Source organism: Pempheris klunzingeri, chromosome 14, assembly GCF_042242105.1.
Source record: "Pempheris klunzingeri isolate RE-2024b chromosome 14, fPemKlu1.hap1, whole genome shotgun sequence".
Classification (NCBI taxonomy): Eukaryota; Metazoa; Chordata; class Actinopteri; order Acropomatiformes; family Pempheridae; genus Pempheris; species Pempheris klunzingeri.
This window is the reverse complement of record NC_092025.1, coordinates 13,272,981-13,288,901: the sequence shown is the minus strand read 5'-3', so window position 1 is coordinate 13,288,901 and position 15,921 is coordinate 13,272,981. Positions and strand designations below refer to the sequence as shown.

Sequence of the window (15,921 nt, the reverse complement as noted above, 5' to 3'; positions counted from 1 at the left end):
GGTTAACCCGCCCTTCTCTCCCTTCTCTCCCCGTGCTCTCGCACACGATCTTAGTCACTGAGCCCGTCTTACAATCAGGTATAGTAACTGACAGACTGCCCCCAGTGGATGGACCTTATCACCCCGTCACATAGTAGTCCCATCATTTGTGTTTGCTACTCATTACTGTTCATTCATTTATAATCCAATGTTGGTAGTGGTTTAACTTTTCTGTGTGTCGCGTATCATCAGGCGATTAAAAGAACACACACACACACACACACACACACACACACACACACACACACACAGTGGAGACTTGCAGACAGAAATGAACCACTACCAAGATGGATTATTTGAATGTTTTCTGTATTTCATTAAGAGTTCCCAGTTTGTATCCTTCCTCCTGTGCCCCATGTGTAAGAACATTGTTTCAGTCTTCCTCTGTTGTATTTGAAAGTTCTCCCATTTTTGTTTTGTTTCCCTGTATTCCACCCTTCCTGCACACACACACACACACACACACACACACTCAACTATTTTACACTCTAATAATCCCCTCCTCCTCTCTACAGCCTCCCCAAGAGTACTGCTGGGAATGTGTCAGAACTATCATAAATACACAAAGCCCAAGCAGATCCGAGTGTGTGTCGGCACCTGGAATGTCAACGGCGGTAAACAGTTTCGCAGCATTGCTTTCCGCAACCAGACACTCAACGACTGGCTGCTGGATGCACCAAAAAAGGCAGGAAATCCTGACTTCCAGGGTACGTTGGTGTTACTCATCTACACTCACTGGTGTTAATGTGTGCGGTTAAAGGACTAGTTTGATGTTCTGGTAGAAGAAGAGATCAATGTCACTCTCATGTCTGTACACTAGATATGAAGCAACAGCCAGCAGCCGGTTAACTTACCTTAGTGTAAAAACTGGAAATGGCCAAAACAAAGTGTAAAAACAAACCTTTTTGTGGTTTAAAGGGGTCCATTGGACTTTTCCTTGGCTGAGTGCATTAACTTTGTGGAGTCTGCTGTTTACTGCAGTGTAATAACTAGACTGTAGGACATGACTCATATAGATGGACTTTAGACACCCTCTATATTCCACAGACAGAGACAACACAGAACACAACAAGACACACACTATAGATACAACCTTGTACTTATTACTGTAGAGTATAGAGTAGTCCGTTTTTAGTGAAGCACTTGTCTGCTGACTCTACAATAAAGACAGTTATTATAATGCTGCTAGCACAATATGCTAAGTCATACTTAATTGGTAAAAACTAAAAGAAAACCAAGGTGGAAAAAAAAACCCTTTTGTTTTAAATCAAATCACTATACTACTCTTATGATGTTAATATATCCTAATCATTTTAGATCAGACACTTATGTTGAGCATTGTGTATTTCTTTTCTTTGCAGACACCAAAGCGAACCCCATAGATATCTTTGCCATCGGTTTTGAGGAAATGGTTGAACTGAATGCTGGGAACATTGTCAGTGCCAGGTACGTGTGAAAGCTTCCAGCCTGAGATAACTAACCTGTCTTTGTCACCCACAAGTATTTATGCTTTTCTAAAGGTATTTGCCTACAGGTTATAGGCATATGGTCTTTTTCTGGGTTCTGCACAACTTATTCTTCATGTCGATTTCACTTTCAAAACTAAAGTAATATTTAAATGCATTAATTGCATTAAAAAGGGTACGGAACATACAGTATGTAAAAGGCCAAACAATGTGGCCATGATTTTCTTATTTCCGATCCTGAATTGAGTCTTGAGATAACAAGATTATTAAGAATAGAAATCGTACTGCTCACATCTGATCTGACAAAGCTAATATGATGACAACAAACAGGATTTTGTAACATCTTAAAATTCAATGTGATAAAACGTTAACATTCCCTCTGATTCACTTTATATTTTTGTCTTGCTGTTTCTTTTCTTTTTTTCTTCTTTTTCCGCATACCTACCTGTTCTTCAGTACTACTAACCAGAAACTTTGGGCGGCTGAGCTACAAAAAAACATATCGCGGGACCACAAGTATGTGCTACTTGCTTCGGAGCAGCTGGTGGGAGTGTGTCTGTTTGTTTTCATCCGCCCACAGCACGCACCCTTCATCAGGTATGAACCGTGCACATTCTCATTAGACACTTATGATGTACGTGCAGGAATGGTAACAGATGTAATCTTGTCATTCAAAATGCTCTCCAGAGATGTTGCTGTAGATACTGTAAAAACTGGAATGGGCGGGGCTACCGGCAATAAGGGAGGTGTGGCCATCCGCCTGCTGTTCCACACCACCAGCATCTGCTTCGTCTGCTCCCACTTTGCTGCCGGCCAGTCACAGGTCAAGGAGAGAAATGACGACTACAGTGAGATCACACGCAGACTCAGCTTCCCCATGGTAATAACCATGACATTAATTAGCGAATTTTAAAACGCATTTTTGCATAACTTAATTATAACCCCACCTATCTTGTCCTTGCCAGGGTCGTCTGCTATACTCGCATGACTACGTTTTCTGGTGCGGAGACTTTAACTATCGAATCAGCCTGCCCAACGAGGAAGTAAAAGAGCTAATCAGACAACAGAACTGGGATGCCTTGACAGCAGGGGACCAATTGGTGGACCAGAAGAACGCTGGTTTGGTATGACCTACAGCAAACATGCATGTTTATAGCAGTAATAACTTTCACTTCCTCTCAACAGGAAACAGCTTTTATGGCCTGAATTAATGCTGAAATACCTTCAACAGATTTTCCGAAGCTTTATTGAGGGGAAGCTAGATTTCGCCCCGACCTATAAGTATGACCTCTTCTCAGAGGATTATGATACCAGTGAGAAGTGCCGCACACCAGCCTGGACTGACCGCATACTCTGGAAGAGGAGGAAGTGGAACTTTGACAAAACGGGTAAAATGCTGAATTACTGCAGACAAGTCAAACCAGCACATAACATCTCCTGCCCCACAATCTCAGACCCCTTGACAGCATTACAAGACTGGCACAAATATATTTTAGGCTTGTTTATCCTCCTGTCCTGCCCACCTTCTTTAATTCATTACTTATGTATGACAGAGTGAAAATCTTAACTTTTAAAACATAAGGATGCTTTCACATGCTATGTATTTATGTGCCTCTGTACATAAATATATTTGTGCATGCTTTGCAGCTGAGGAGATGAATGTAGTTGGGGCAGCTTCTACATCTGCAGAGGGTGAGAATGATCCACAATACCCCTGGAGCCCTGGCACTCTGAAGTACTATGGCAGGGCGGAGCTTAAGACCTCAGACCACAGGTAGGTAACAAGAAATATATGGTATTCTGGAGTGAATTAATAATATTTAAGTTTTTTGACAATAATATATTTGCTGCATTTCTTTCTGATGTTGCATGTGATGTGTTATTGAGTGGACTGGTCACATTGACTCTGAAATATGACAATGGTGCAAACAAATCTATGGTATCTCTACTTCATCAAACATCACCGCCCCGATGGTTTCCTGTCTGTCTCTAGGCCTGTGGTGTCGATAATAGATGTGGACATCCTGGAGGTCGACCCAGAAGCTCGGCACCAGGTCTACAAAGATGTCATTGCCCTGCAGGGGCCCCCGGACGGCACCATCCTGGTGTCACTCTGCTCCTCCGGCCCTGACGACTACTTTGACGATGCACTCATAGACGAGCTGCTGGACAAGTTTGCTCAATTCGGAGAGGTCATCCTCATCAGGTACGCCTACATTTCTAACGCAGACAGGCACGTGTCCCCTTCAGACAGGTCGACCGCACTGACTGTGTCCTGTTAATGCAGGTTTGTCGACGAGAAGATGTGGGTGACTTTCCTGGAAGGTTACTCTGCTCTTGCCGCTCTGTCTCTCAGCGCGTCAACTGTAAGTCTTCACTGGTTGTATTGATTATTTGTAAGGTATTGAAGTGCTCCTTTGAGTCTCAGCATTAATATAAAATGTGTATCCATGTCGATCATTCAGACTCAATGTTGGATCATTTTAATCACCCTCGTGCTGCAGTCAAAGATGTGTCACAAACACACAGAAATCAGTTACCTGGTAACACATGTCTACTTTCCTCTTGTTTCATGTCTGTTTGTTACATTGTAGGTCCTTGGCAAAGTGATTGACATCCGTCTGAAGAGTCCAGGCTGGATCAAGAGTCTCGAGGAGGAGATGAGCGTGGATAGGATCTGTGGAAGCATCCCCACCTCAGCCAGCTCCACTCTGCTTGCTGAGGACACGGACATGGGCGATGATGATTATGATATGGAAGGTGAGGAGTGATGGCCTTGCAAGTCCCAATCCTTTTTCCTCAAAAATGTGGATATTTTGAATGCCTGTTTTTGTCTCTTGCCACCACAAATACTACCAGTTTCATGAACTCCTGCCTTCTTGTCTCCCGTACCAGGCGATGTGGATGATGAGGTGGAGGAGATCCTTCCCCAGCACCTGCAGCCTGGTGCAGGCTCAGGCCCTGGATCCTCCCCTCTCCCCTCCCCCCGCAGTAGTCCCTGTCCCTCCCCCACCCACGGTGAACCTGCACCCCCCAGCAGGCCTAGTCGTGCTCCACAACCCTCCCGACCACCACACGGTAAATACAGACATGACACACACCTGGAAGCACATTGTTTAAAGTACAGGCCAATCATCTCAAGCCCAAGTCTCTGCCTGCTGGAATATAAACTGTAATTTTGTTTTGTTTGTAATGCATGAAAGCAGACGTAAGTCCATCATCAGTGAGGAAAGAAATTCCAGGTAAAATGTAATGTGTGATGAATTAATCCATGCTTAGTATTAGAAGACTTGTGGTGTGACTTACAGTTAACTAAGTAGTTTTACTCCTTTTTGAAACATGTTTGTGTGCAGTGTTAGCTTCGCCTTTTTCCTGGTCAACACTGAATCAGACCAGTTGTCAAAGGAAACAATCTGTTCATGTATTTCTGACTGAAATTATGGCGAAATAGTACCAATGGTGAAATGTCGTTCCTCGGTTAAACCACTTCTTCTTTATTTTATTTTTTTCCTTAAAGGGCCTCCTGTTGACTTCCAGCCTGGTGCCCCCACAGAGGCCAAACGCCCGCCTCCCCCTCGTCCCAATGCTCCCCCAGCCAGACCAGCACCCCCTCAACGCCCACCACCACCCTCGGGTAAAGTATCATCCTTAACCTTCTTGCATACAAGTGACTAAAGCCTAATTTTCTGACATTTGAGTAACATTTGAACCATAGCCTTCTACCCCAATCAGAGCAACTTGGTAAATCCCTACATTTTTCAACATGGTACAGTATGAGGTACTGTAGTCAGATGTTAACCCTTTTCACCTGTATCTCACTGCTTCGCCTTGCTCCTGAAGGAGGCATGAGCCCTCTGCCAGTTAGAAAGGAGTCTGAAGGTAAAATGATTGCTGTGGAACTCTGTTTATGTGCTTAGATTGCAGAAGCATTTAAAGTAGTTGCTGCTGTTTTCCATCTGACGCTACAGACACAGAAACTGCTGAAACATGCTACATAACTGCTGACTCAGTAAGGTGTCATCATTTCCAGTGCTCAGTTTCCAATTTCAGTTCAGTCAATGTGCTATTGTCCCGTCTTCTTGACTTAGCATAACATATCTTGCCCACAATTTATTTTTTTATATATTTTTTTTTACTGACTGAGCTCTATTCAGTCCAATATGCATTTGTTTCGGGGAATAGAACAAAGTTGATTTGCACACCATTGTATGATACTTAAACAAAAGCACACATTTATTCACTGAAACACGAACCCTGTCCTACACCTGACTAGCTGTACACCACCGAGCTGTCCTTGCGTTTAGCTTTTCAACTTGTTAAAATGTGGGATGTTGCCAAAACTATCAATCTCCAAAAGAAACAAACTTTAAGTGCGTTTGCTGCGTCATGCTTGATTTGAGGTCAACAACTCCTATATAAAATACTATTCATGAGGTCTTCCAGTTAAGAGGTGGTGAATGAGCACTTACAAACAGTCGAGCTCAAAATGCAGTGCCTCTTGTTCATCATCTAGTCCCAGTATGAGAATTGGTAGGCGTACATTATTATATAGAAGGTATTTTGATATTTATGGCTGTTTCTCCTCTGTGGTATGTCTGTGGGTACTAGAAAAGTGTTGTTGTCATAGTTATAGACATTGTCACCCTTTTATTGAATTCATTCAATATGGGATGGTCATAATGTGATGTAATTGATGGTTCATATTGTGCCACCAACTCTGCAGCCAAAATCTGTTAGTATTATTATTATTATTATTATTATTCTGTTTTTTTGTTTTGTTCCCTGTGGTACATTATTTTGAAAATACTGTTTCCCCTCTTTGACTTCAAGACTATGGCAAATGTCCAAGCCCACTGCTTGGTAGGAGAAGCAGTGAAGGTAAATAGCAGTGTGCCTTTAAATGTCATCCAATCCCTGTAGTCTATGTTATCAATGTTTTTTTTACATTGATCGATCACTGTATCTGATTTTTGATCTCATATTACTCTTGTGATTGTGTTGGAGAGATGTGTTTGGTAGCTGCCTGTAAAAAATTATTTTGCTTATTTAGATGCAAAATAAGCAGGTAATGCAAATACCAAAGAAGTTAAAGGGCTAGACTGACTAATTACACTCTCACAATTTAAGCGCCACTGGAGGCTAATTCAGACTCTTTCACCCAAAAGACTAAACTACTTCTTCCCCATGTAAAGTGTTATGCATCCCTACCAGACAGTGTCAAGTGTTGCTGGATTAATAAAAACAACAGAAAAAGAAGTGACAGGCAATTTTTATAATGAGACATTATTTTTTCATTGTAAAAATTTGTATTGGGGGTCTCAAAGTAAAACGTCACAATTTGTGCAATGGGAGGTCATGTATCTAAACAAGACCACTTCAGTCAGTCAGTGACTTAATCATGAGTCATGTGGTACACGCATTGCAGTAGGCCGTCTGACTCACACAGTTCCACATATTGACGAACAGGATATCTCATGAGATGCCCTCTGTCATTATGACTAGTATAGTTCATGTGTGAGTAGCGGGTTGGTCGTGATGTATTTTGTGCCAGCAACCCTTAAACCAAAATCTTTTATTTCTAATCTACTAATCTACTGTTTTTTTTTGTTGTGTTCCCTGCTGTACTTTATTTTGAAAATACTGTTTCCCTTCTTTGACTTCAAGACTATGGCAAATGTCCAAGCCCACTGCTTGGTAGGAGAAGCAGTGAAGGTAACTGGCAGTGCGTCTTCAAATATCATGTAATGTGGTCTTATGCCCAGTCATCAATGTTATTTGCGCTTTTTTTTGACATTGATGGATCTCTCTTAACCAATTCTGCATCATTGTGGGCCATCTTAGTCTTGTGTTTGTGTGGTAGAGATGTGTTTGGTAGCCTGCTGTAAGAAATGAGCTTATTTATATTCAAAATAAGCAGGTAATGCAAAAGCTAAAGAGGTTAAAGGGCTACATGGACCAAATACACTCTCACGGTTACTGTGCCACTGGAAACATGAGACTTTTATACCCAAAAGACAACATTTCTACTCCTTATTTAATGTGAGTTAGAGACAATCCTACCAATTAGCATCATATGTCCGTTGATTAGAAAAAAGAAGAAGGGCGGGTATTTTTTCTAATGATTTTATGTTTTTTTTTTTTTTTTTTTTAATGTAAATATTTGTATTCGGGTCTGTAATTTGATATCACAATGTTTGCAAGAGGGAAGACATGCATCAGCACAAGACTACATGAGGTGCACACACTGCAGAAGGTCGTCTGACTCAAATGGTTCCACGTAGTGATGAACAGGACACCTCACAATTGTGCACTCGGCCATTAAGGTCTTTTCATAACTGGGGAGATAACATAAGTTAAAGGAAAATCCATTTTGTCCAGACTTAAAATGGTCTTTAAGTTGGCTCGGCTACAATAATCCGCTATGATTAGCAGGGAAATCCTCATCAGGCAGGAAGATATTCAAACTCACAGCATCTCAGGCTTCACTGCTCTGCTGCATTATTACCACCATACGCTACTCTTACTGCTTGTAAAGTGTTGTTTTTGGAAACCCAGTGCTTCCTGTGAACAGTATTCCACCCTGTGTATAACAGCAATGTGGTTTGGTTTCCTTTGTGCTGCAAAGGACCAAAAAGCCCCGCTCTTCCTCGGCCAGATTCTGGTGCAGGTGAGTGCCACAAAGCATGACGTAGCCGCGCAGTAATGTTCCAATGAAGACAAAGGATTGTTACTCGATTGTCTAGGTTTATATTTTTCCCATGAAAGCCCATCTTTGTGTGGTGTTTCCTTGTACTTCCTGGGAGTGATACGGGGCTGAGATTATCCCCGTCTGTCTACTATAATCCTGTGTTATGTGTTTATGCCCTGACGCAAATTAAGCCAGTCCCAGGGTGGAGGATACGGTTTGGTTGCTTAGCCTGTCGGTGACTTGACCTGTCTTCACCTGACCCATTTGTATGGTGTGTGGGTGTGTGTGTGCGTGTGTGGTTAGCTGAATCCCTCTGTCACAGTAAGGGTGTGTGTGGTTAGCAGGGTTGACTTACGTTTGGTGACTGTGCAGTGAAGTATTAAACAGAAGCAGACATTTAAGTCGCGTGGGAACATGTTCGCAGGCTCTGAGAGGGGTTCAGCATGAGAATAGTGAAAGAAGAGGTGTGTACAAGGTGTGTGGTAAGCAGTTGGCTCACAGAACAAGGCCTGCCTCTCGTCCCGACCTCCTGCAGCTCAGGAATGACTGTGTCATCATTAATAATGAAGTCAGCCTTAGGGAATTTGGTCTGTCATAGGTCGGAGTCCATTTACACTGTGTATGTGTGTGATTTAGTACAGTACAATGTCAAAGCTGGCGTTTTCAATTTGCTTCGACCTCTCATCTCCCTAAACACCCCTGGCATTCCCTATTTTTCACCCTTGGGGGAATAGCTGTCATGTTAACTGAGGAAAAGTAAGATTTTGTTCTTGCTAATGCAGGTGGTTTGTCCATCTTAACTTTTGCAGGTCGATGCCAGGCAGCAGTGGGAGCTCCTGGACCTGTAAGTGCTTCTAGACCAGTTTCCAACTTTGATTATTCGTGGCAAAAGGAGTTTGACTGATTTTACTTTAATTAACGCAATATGTATCCTTATCATCCAGAATATTCCCCCTCGGGCTGGGGTAATCAGCATGCCCCCTCAATCTCGTCCACCACCTCCTGCTCACCCTGGAGCACCCAGACCTATTCCAGAGGTGCATCCCGGGGCCCCTCGGCCCATACCTGACACCCATCCCGGAGCCCCGCGACCTGTACCCGGTACACAGACCAAACCGACTGACCTGCCTCTGGGTAAAGAAATTAGTAGATCAGCATCACTAGAATCTTATTAATGTGATACAGTGATTTCAAGCCTTAACTCTGTTCTGTTTCCTCCCTCAGGCCCACCTCCCGCAGAGCCCCCTGCAGCGAGACCCCAGGTTCCTTCACCCATGCAGCCGCCCATGCAGCCCCAACCAGCCGCCGCGGCCCAACTCCCACCACCGATACAGCCCACACTTCCAGCTCCCCTGCTGCCCCAGCAAGCTGCAGCTCCTAAAGCAGGGCCCCCTGCTACTGCTGCTGCTGCTGCTGCCGGGCCTCCACAGGGTCTAGCCTCTCCTAAACCCCCACCACGTTCCCGCTCCTCTCATGCTCTGCCACCTGACGCTGCCAAGTCTGAGACGGCCCCGGCTGCGCAGGTTGGTGCCAATTTTTCTTTTCAATAAATTATTACAATTTCAGCAACTGAACAAAGCCCACTAACATAATGATCTATTAAGTACACCTGCATGTAGTCAAATCACATGCTACAGATTCTTGTTGAAGTTCTGCTCACTAGATAAGATGTTTTTTTTTAATTTTTCTACATTATAATAAATGTAGGAGGTGAAGACTGCAAGAATAAGAAAATGCCCTCTTTTGGCTCTTTTGTCTCACGTTAGATGAGCTTAGTTGTCTGTGTCATTCTTCCTGCTTTTGTCTCTCTGATACATTTGTCTCTCTCTCACAAGCTGGAGAAGCCCTCAGGGTGACAGGTACTTGATATTAAACCACCTCTTTGTCTCATCCTCCATAGCACAGCAGTCCTCTGCTCTGATGTTACAGTGGAAAAAGCTTATAGTGATCACTTCTGTCCGGGTCAACCAAATGACTATTATGTTTTATTATTATGACCATGTTTATTTTTCTGGTGCAGATTACCATCTAATTGATAGTGATACATTTATTGCACTATGTAATGTAATTAAATGGACGTCATTACAGTTTATTATGTTGCACATTATGTAACCAGGCTGTTCGGGCCTCAGTCTAGGGCACGTGAGCGTACGCAGCACACCAAGCCCGTGTTTTTAGATGGGTGTTACGCATTCGTTTTCTCTCTCCATCGCTAGCAGCCACGACTGATTCACTTTCTTTTTCCTGTCACGATTTCAGTGTGCAAACAGCAACAGCCTCAGGTCGCCAGGTAGAGGCAGATTACCACAAAGCAAAGTGTCATGGGAGTAAAGTTAAAAAAAAAAAAAAATGGAATTCCTGCAGTTTAACATAAAATCAAAAGTTGTCATGTATGAATAGACTTAAGATGAATACTGTAAGTGGACCACTTGATTAGAATAAGCACATTTTAATTCGATTTAAACAGCATTTGTATAGGAGTGATTCCATCCCAAGCTTTTTGATCCATATAAGAGGTTGATGACTTTAACCGTGATCACTATAAGCAGTTTCCTCTGCGTTACCTCTCATACATTGCCCCCAGTAACCACCACCTCCTCCTTTCATTTCGTAATTGATTTTCCTTCCTTTTACATCTTCTCCTAAGTTCTGGACACGTTTAGTCCACTACAAGGCCATGCATTGTTTTGTGTCAGGCTCACAAAATGGTGCGTTATTTGTTTTCTTTTTTGTCGGTCAACATGTCAAACCACAAACGGGGGGGGGGGGAGGTTGAAAATGTGATATTTGTTGTTGGCCATTTTCCCCTCACGAGTCCTTTCATATTTGCTCACTGTGGTTCAGGTGTTCAGCATGAGCACATATGTAATGACCTCATAATTTGATTTAATTTGTATTATTTAATTCATTTGTATTAAAATTGGTGATCATGTGGACTGTGATACACACATCAGCTGTCAGAAGTAGCAAGTGTAGTGAATTAAACACGATGCGTCTTTGTGAATGTTTTAAGGTGGTCGGATTAAAGGTACCCTGTGGAGTTTTTGACCACTAGAGGTATCATGGATCAATATTTCAATAAGCAGGTCTAGTGTTTTTGTGTGCAAAATGACATGCGTTCCTGCCAACTGCAGAGGGCAATAATGCAAATGTGAAGTGCACACAAAACACAAGATGACAAACTAGCTAGATGGATAAAACTAGCTGGATAAATAGCTCTCTCACACATTTAATCAATTGTATGTCACACATTGTAATCCCTATTTGACAGTATTTCACCAAGGAATATAGCAATGTGCCACCAAAGAGCAGAGAAGAAGATAAGTGCTCACTGGTGTAATCATGAATATGAACAATGTAGGTTTCAAAATAGTCAAAACCCTCTTTGTTCTTTATGAGGAAGGAAATTCATTCAATACGTTTGTCAAGGAAACACACTGTGTTTAATTAAGAAACACTGAATATCAACATATAACTATTTATTAGAAAATTCCAAGGGGTATCTTTAATCTTTGCTTTGAGCTAATGAAAGAAGATTGTAATAAAACGCAATCCAGTTATAGTCGTTCACGGTTCATATTTTCACACAGCTTTTGTTGTGATGGCTTATAGGCATTTTCTTTGTTTTGTTCCTCTGTAGACGAATGGACTGAACGGAATCCAAAGAGAAGCACAATGGAAGCCCGACCCCTTCGACACGCTTGCAACTAACTTCCCCTCCTCTTCTTCATCCTACTGGCGCACCACTCAGTCCCTGACCAGAGGCTCCTCCCTGCGTACGCCCCCCTCCATTCCTCGGTCTTTGCCGTCCTCCAGCACTCTCCCTTCTTCCTTCTCCCTCCAGTCGTCCGCTCTGTTGGACCTGCAGGCACTCGATTCGTCCTCCTCTTCCTCGCTCTCCACCCCATCGCCGTTTGCCTCCAGCCTGCTCCCGCCCCCACCGGTTCCGTCTCGTAGCCGCTCGCAGGAGACACTGCGTGCCTCCCCAGGCCCCTTCCCGACCGACCCGCTTCCCGCCCGACCCAGCAGCACCAACCCCTTCACAGGCCCGCTGGCGCAGCAGCAGCACCGCTCGCTCACCCCGGACTTCAGCACCCAGCGTCCGGCCCCGGCACTAAACCTTCAGAGGACCATGTCTGCCTTTACTCAGCCGCTCATCCCCACTCCTGCTCCAACAGCAGCCCTTGCCGCCGCTCCCCCCGGCCCCATGTCCCTGTTCGGACCATCATCCGCTCTTACTCCCACACCTGCTCCTGCCCCGGCCTTGCCTATGGCACCGCCCTCCTCCATTCCACCTGCCCTTGCACCTCGCCGCCAGCCACCTCCCCCAGGAGGGAAACCAACTCAGCAGTGGGTCACGTTTGATGATGACTTTCCACCTTCAAACAAAACACCACAGCCCCCCATCTTCCCGTCCAGTTCCCTAGTGTCCCAAACTCAGACTCAACCTCCCTGCTCCGCATTTGACTCAGAGCCCGACTGGTTATCTTCGGCCCCTTCGGTATTCCCAACCCTCCCTCCTCCCATTCCATCTAGAACTGTTGCGAGTAACCCAAAGCTCCCAGAGGGACCCAGTGACAGCTGCTTCTTCCCCAGGGAGTCGACAGAAAGATAGGATCGCTCTTCATATGTAAAGGGCATATTCAGATATGTATAGATCTATGATAAATGTGTATATGTGTGTGTGTATGTACAAAAGAGACAGTATTTAAGAAGTATAGACCAATCTCCTTCTGAACCACAGGAAAGGATTTATATCTCGAGCAGTAACATGAGAAGTGTATGAGCGTAAACGTGTTCGAACTTTACCACAGAGATGTTTGCTTGTTCCCTGATATTAACATTTATTTTAATATGAATCATTCTGATGGTTATTTTTATTTATGGCAGCAAACATGTGCCTGTGTCGACAGTATATATATATATATACAAAGTCTAACACCTATACACACACAGATCATGTGTGTAATGACCTGTGCAATATCAAGACACGTCTGTGGCTGTGCGGCACACTGCATTCGCCTGTGATCGTTCATCTAAATCGTTGTTACCTTTGCATTTGCTACATTGGCTGACGCACTGTGGTTCATATCCATCAGTTTGACTGACCTGTACATCAGAGCAGGATTGGCGGAGATGAGGGTAATCCCTCTCAGTTACATCCGTTTACATGTAGTTGTAGGCAATGCACTGCAGGTTTTACATTTTCCCTCTAAACTGCTGCAGTTTGCAGCAGGAAGAGATTACTTTGACTTGCAAAGAGTTTGTTGTAAGTTTTTTTTTTTTTTTTTTTGGAGGGATGCAAATTTAAAAGTCAGTGCACGCGTGCTTTAATCATGAATGTACTTTATGTTGCACTAGGTTCTGTCATTGCCTCCTCGCTGACACCACGGTGTGAACAAGAGCAGCACGAGTCAGTGTCGTAGTCAAACTGTTCACTGCCGCAGGACTGATGCTCTGTAATATCATCTCTTCCACTTGATAGTAAGACATTTTGTTCTCTCTCTATGTAGTCTTCATTCTTTGTCTACAGGCTGTTACGCTTAGCTAGATATATTTTGTAGTTCTCTATCAAAACCTATACATAGTGATTATGTATAAATGTATGTTTTCAATATGGAAACTACTCGCTAAATGTGCGTGTGTGTGTGTGTGTTTGTGATGACCGTATCAGTGGTTTGCACAATGTCACGGATATGCACTGAAATGCTGTATGCGCTCTCCTGGTTGTGTTCTCGCTGATGGCAGGGTGACAAAAATGAGAGCGTGTGGATTGAACAGATCAGAGGGCTTTTCGAACTTTCCACCACTGTGGTGTTTTGATCCTTCTTGATTTATCCAAAGCATTCAACATACTCTTGTAAATTCAGAGAATGTGGCGTGTGCGTGTGTGTACTACTTTTACTCTTAAGTACGAAGATGATGTGATTTGGGTCTGTGGACATGGCAGCAAGGACATGCCATGCTTAATAATGAGAGGGCACATTTTTTTTACTTAAACTTTTGTTTATTGCAAAACTCGAGCTTTTAATTTCTAAGATCATTTACTCTAAATAATCTATTGTTGATACTGTGGTGAGAAGTAATGTGTCGTGTTTGAGGTGCATATCGTCTGTTGTGGTGTTTGTGTTTGGATGTGAGTGTGTGTACAGAGTTAAGATTGGAATACCAGAGCTTTTCCCCCAGGAAGTCTTCTCTTTTAAGTACACACAGTGCATTTGCTTACAGGTCTGAACTACCAGCCTGTAACTGTGTATTTCCGCTCCCCAGCCTGCAAAGCGCTGTGGAGTGGCATCACTGTATGCGAAAATGTTAACAATGCAAGACAAAGGACTTTTTTTTTTTTTCCCCCACAAAGCAACCACCTTAGTGAGAAATCCCCTCCGTTTCCAACACTGATAGAAGATTATTCACCACCTTGACTGAACAAACAGACCGCGCTGTATGCTCGGACCCAGTTGTATCACCAGATTATCATTTCCAGTTGTTTGGCGTGTCCTTCCCAGGCAATAGTGTGGCCCCACGTTTCAGACAGTAGTGTGATTTGAGTGTCGGGTGTCAAACGGTTGCAGATCCATCTGTGATATCTAGCCCATATCTGTTTCCTCCAGTTGAACGTGATTGTTCCCGAGCTGAACTTTGGTAACCATTCACGAGGTGTGTGCGTGTGGTGTTGTCAGAGGTGACGTGTCAGTATTTTCCCCTGTGCTACCTTTATCTAGGTCAGCATCAGTGTTGACGATGAGGACAAGCGATAGTTTTGCGAAAGGATCAGTGAGAGTACAATCCTCCCTAACAAGACACATGCCAGCTGATCTAGTCTAATCACGTCGTTTCCCACCCCCGACCTTCAACAAGTATGTAACCAGCTGAAATGTCTTAAAAGCATTTTGATGGTTTGCGGAGGATTAAACCTCCGACCCAAGGAAGTATTAGCTAACTAATGCTTTTGTGCTATGTTTCAACACCGTGTAAAATACTTACAAGTAATCCTCATTCACTGCACTGAAAGCAGTAGCTATCTATGTAAGCAAGTGTATCAGGTTGCCTGCTTACATGTCTGTGTCATCTCTAAAATGCATTCGTTGTGTTATCCAAATGTGTGCAGTAGGTACTGTATCTGCATTAACAGTAGGTGACTAGCCAGCGCTTTGTGTCATGTTATGTTCAAGATGAGATTTTATAGGAAACAAAATTGCTCCTTTTGTGAGGTCGGTGTCCCTTTTTATGGCTATAATCCATGGTAAATAAGAGTCCGTGTTGTTGAACATATTCTGTGTGTATTAAAGAGAAAACATGAAGCTGCGATTCATGTTAATATCCAACGTTCCATATTTTAAGTGCACAGCTGATTGCACATTTATGTATGAAGCAGTTTATGTTGTATGTATGCAAAAATAAATGTAAGTTTACCTGAATGTTGAGGTTTGTCTTTTTTGACTGCTTGCTGTAACTCTATCGCACATCATCAAGAATTACGCATCACATCCCATTTTATTTCCCATCTGTTTTGTCAGTGGAGACATTCATGCTCTAATATGCTCCTTCGTGTAGATAGCCTTCAGGTTCTTGATATTATTACCAAAATAAAACCGTCTTAACTACTGAGACCATCCGCATCATTGTTTATTTAGTATTTTGGCATCAATATTTCCCTCCTTATTCTCACCTTTAAATCAGTATACAATATAAACAGGCATCAGATATGAGTATTTATCTGTGTATTCC

General features: G+C 43.2%; 1 protein-coding gene across 4 annotated transcripts in view; it reads left to right on the top strand.

Moving 5' to 3' along the window:
• Nucleotides 1–15,611, top strand: part of synj1 (synaptojanin 1) — a 28,135-nt gene extending 12,524 nt beyond the window's left edge. For 3 of the 4 annotated variants that reach the window (XM_070844262.1, XM_070844260.1, XM_070844261.1), the window contains exons 13-29: nt 555–746; nt 1,401–1,485; nt 1,962–2,102; nt 2,193–2,385; nt 2,471–2,629; nt 2,737–2,893; nt 3,153–3,279; nt 3,499–3,711; nt 3,793–3,871; nt 4,100–4,265; nt 4,401–4,583; nt 4,709–4,747; nt 5,023–5,139; nt 9,003–9,037; nt 9,138–9,327; nt 9,418–9,716; nt 11,834–15,611. In XM_070844262.1, the coding sequence (XP_070700363.1) occupies nt 555–746; nt 1,401–1,485; nt 1,962–2,102; nt 2,193–2,385; nt 2,471–2,629; nt 2,737–2,893; nt 3,153–3,279; nt 3,499–3,711; nt 3,793–3,871; nt 4,100–4,265; nt 4,401–4,583; nt 4,709–4,747; nt 5,023–5,139; nt 9,003–9,037; nt 9,138–9,327; nt 9,418–9,716; nt 11,834–12,808 (3,350 nt within the window). In that variant the 3' untranslated portion in view covers nt 12,809–15,611. The remainder of the gene's footprint in view (nt 1–554; nt 747–1,400; nt 1,486–1,961; nt 2,103–2,192; nt 2,386–2,470; nt 2,630–2,736; nt 2,894–3,152; nt 3,280–3,498; nt 3,712–3,792; nt 3,872–4,099; nt 4,266–4,400; nt 4,584–4,708; nt 4,748–5,022; nt 5,140–9,002; nt 9,038–9,137; nt 9,328–9,417; nt 9,717–11,833) is intronic. The other variant, XM_070844263.1, reaches the window with a different exon arrangement.
• The last annotated feature ends 310 nt before the right edge of the window (nt 15,612–15,921 follow it).